The sequence below is a fragment of the Sphaeroforma arctica genome (genome assembly GCF_001186125.1).
Source record: "Sphaeroforma arctica JP610 unplaced genomic scaffold supercont1.127, whole genome shotgun sequence".
In the NCBI taxonomy this organism is placed as follows: Eukaryota; class Ichthyosporea; order Ichthyophonida; genus Sphaeroforma; species Sphaeroforma arctica.
The window spans coordinates 101,441-104,682 of record NW_014040431.1 but is presented as its reverse complement, the minus strand read 5'-3'; the positions used below and the strand labels follow the sequence as shown (position 1 = coordinate 104,682).

The 3,242-nt window shown below is 46.7% G+C and overlaps 1 protein-coding gene across 1 annotated transcript; it reads left to right on the top strand.

The window, feature by feature from the left end:
* Nucleotides 1-16: 16 nt before the first annotated feature.
* Nucleotides 17-3,084, top strand: SARC_02753 (hypothetical protein; the record flags this gene model as incomplete). The annotated part of the gene is made up of 3 exons (XM_014303487.1): nucleotides 17-565; nucleotides 1,170-1,472; nucleotides 1,734-3,084. 3 exons carry the CDS (start codon nucleotides 17-19, stop codon nucleotides 1,851-1,853), a joined length of 972 nt encoding a protein of 323 aa, XP_014158962.1. The 3' UTR covers nucleotides 1,854-3,084.
* Nucleotides 3,085-3,242: the final 158 nt, after the last annotated feature.

Sequence of the window (3,242 nt, the reverse complement as noted above, 5' to 3'; positions counted from 1 at the left end):
TTCAGCTCTTGACCGTATGCATTTGTCGTCGGACTACACAGCCACCCCCACCACAAAGGCTTATTCAAACAAAGAGGCTGTTAGCGATGCCAAGACTGACGTGACCACTGCAGTTGATGGAACTAAACATGCTGAACCGCGTAAGGCTAAGTGTTTACCACCGAGCGATACACTCTACGCATATACATCTGATTTAGGCGGCTTGCAGTCAGGTGACAATAGTACCTCGCAACCCGGAGGAGATACCGACATGCGCACAATCGAGGATAGAAAGTTCGAACAATACAAGCACACCGTGGGACGCATAGCGGATGACTTGGGTGCGCATGCGGTAGTGCCCACAGAGAATGAGGCGGGCTGTGCGGTATCAACGAAGACGGGCCACCAGTCACAGGATACGGTTGAAACAGGTCATGTACAGTCCCTAGTTGCGGGGACAGGTGCAGTGGAAAAGGCCCTGATAAGGGCAGGTGATATAGTTGAACGAGAGGTGCTCGGATTGGAAGAGACCTTCTATCTGGTGTATGGCTTGCAGTGCTTGGACTTGTACCGTGAGGGTAACGAGGTATGCTATAGGGAAAATGGCCACTACGAGTATTGTATGAGTGTCTGTCTATGATTTATTGTATGAGTGTCTGTCTTGACTTGTGAATAGGGGCTTCCATATACACAGATGCTCGAAGATTCAAGTATTTCGATGGAACACGGATTGTATTTCCCTGCGACTTAGAATCCGCATGGCCAATTTGTCCAGATCTTTGTGTGCGTGTACGTGCACACGCGCAGTTGAGCAACACTGCTGAATATCCTGGCGAAGTTATTTTCAGTTACTATCTTCATGCATCTCAGTATTTATGCATATACTGTTGAATATGCTAGCGAAATAATCTTTAATATATTATCTTCACCTCAGAATGTATACATACATTGTTGAATATACTAATAAAACTACCTTCAATTTATTATTTTCATGTAGCTATTTATGTATGCATATTTTTCTTTATTTAAGTCTGCATCAGCTTTCATTTGCGACTACTGAACATGTACGTATTCCACACTTCATATGTATATCCTTTGCCTCGTAAGCGGTCCCCGGTCCCCGTTCACGTGCATATATTAACTCACCAACTCATACTGATGCTGTTATTATATACACTTGTACCTTCCAGACACCGATGACCATCCAAGATGTCTGGACGGCCTTCTGCACACTGCACGCTGCATTCATCCCCCGGTACACCGTCTATCACCACTACCGTGCCTGTGGGTGGGTGCCGCGGTCCGGTCTGAAGTACGCGACGGACTTTGTGTTGTACAAGATGGGTCCTATATTCACCCATTCCAGCTATAATGTCCTGATACGCACGGAGAATGCACCGGAAGGGTTTGGACAGGGCCTGGCCTGGATGTCCCGACAGGAGGGATGGGGCAAGATACAGAATCTGCAACGGATGACCGAGGGTGTCGCTAAGGTGTGCATGATGCGATTTGGTATAGTTTGGGGATTGTTGTGGACATTGTTGACTCGTGGAGAGCGCGGAATGCAACCTATGTACACTGCTGTGTCACGGATATAGTCATAATGCTCGTTCGGTATTCGTATGTATATCACCGACAAGATTGGCACTACTTGTCCATATACCACAGACCTTTCCATATCATCCAATTTTGTAGCCTTGTAACCCTATTCATAAATTGTATCTCATCGCAAACACTCGTTCCACTCGTCACAGGATACCGTACTGGCGTGGGTGCTATTCCCTACGACATTTGACTGCACAACCCCTGAGTGCCTGGGCCAACTACAAGTAGATGAGTACATCATTCGAAGGTGGAGGCCGGAGGGTACGTGAGCGCGTTTGAGAACGAGGTCAGCGGTTTATATGCAACGCAAACCAGGTGTGCAGGTGGTAAAATAACGCTTGGGCCTCGTTGCTGCTTGCGAGTGAGCGAGTACATAATCCGATGGAGGAGGCTGGAGGGTATTTAAACAGCCTTATTGTATTCGGGATCAACTTCAGATTGTGGTCGCTATAACCTTATACTGCTGGTTGTTTTTGCACACCTCTGAGTCGCCAGGGCCAACTGTATCTTCACCAAGTTAGTAAGCGGAGGCAGGAGAGCACCAAGTAGCGCTAGAGTGGGATGGGATGAGTTTGCAGCACATAGCACACAATTTCAAACACCAACATAGTACAGATCGGAGGGGGATAGCTCGAGCCTTTGTAAAGAACGTGAATGGACGAGTACATCGCGCGAAGGTGGAACCTGAGAGCATCTCAATACCCGTACACAGCTGTTGAAGTCCAGTACTTATCAGTGTATACCAGTATACCAGTGTCTAACTCAGTGGAGTGTGTCAACACTTGACACGATAAGATCTACACACGAAGTGCACAAATTTTTGAGTGCCTGCGCCCACTACAAATAGATGTGCATATCCGCTCAAGGTGAGGACCCCATGGTGTGGTAGAAACACGGATTTTCAACCGTGTCAACTAGGTTTGTACATAACCAGGACGCGACAGAACTAGTAAAGAGCTGCCTGATGTATTGGCAAGTAATCGGAATCTGTTGTATGACCTGGCCAGTTACACAATGTGATCAATTTGTGCTCTCAGAGGAAGGTAGCCCCGGTTTGAGAGCAAGTGATACCCAGAAGTTGTTTCATTGAACAATCTTCCAAGTCATACCTAGCAGTACCCATCACAGATCCCAAAGAGCTGATACGACTTTGAAAAATTGGGAGGGGGGGGTGTGGGCTACTACTGGGTCTGATCACTATTGATAGCCCAAAAGAATCTAGTACTAGGTCACCAATTAGAGTCCAATATAAGAATAGTCCACAGCAAGTGGTGCATATAAAAGCTAGCGATCCTGACCCCCGTTGCTCTTGACTGACACACCCCACGTGCAATGGATGTTTAAGGAACAATATGCGACAGCCTCCAAAAGTGATTGCAAGGTTACTGGTTACTGCTGTCTATTATCTGTATAAGTATTCTCCAGTACGTGTCGCACCTATTACACTATTGTACCCAAATTAAACATCATAGGGAAAGGTAGGCGAACAACCCCCCTCCCTCACGATCTCATCTCAAAATCTTAGAACCCAGGGAAGTCTAGATGCTTCTGAGTGGCACACATCTCTTTTAAAAATTCTTGTCTGATCTATTGAATGACTCTGCAGAGACGCTAAAGGGCGTATGCCTTTGCCGCGCATATCTGGTTCAAATGCATCA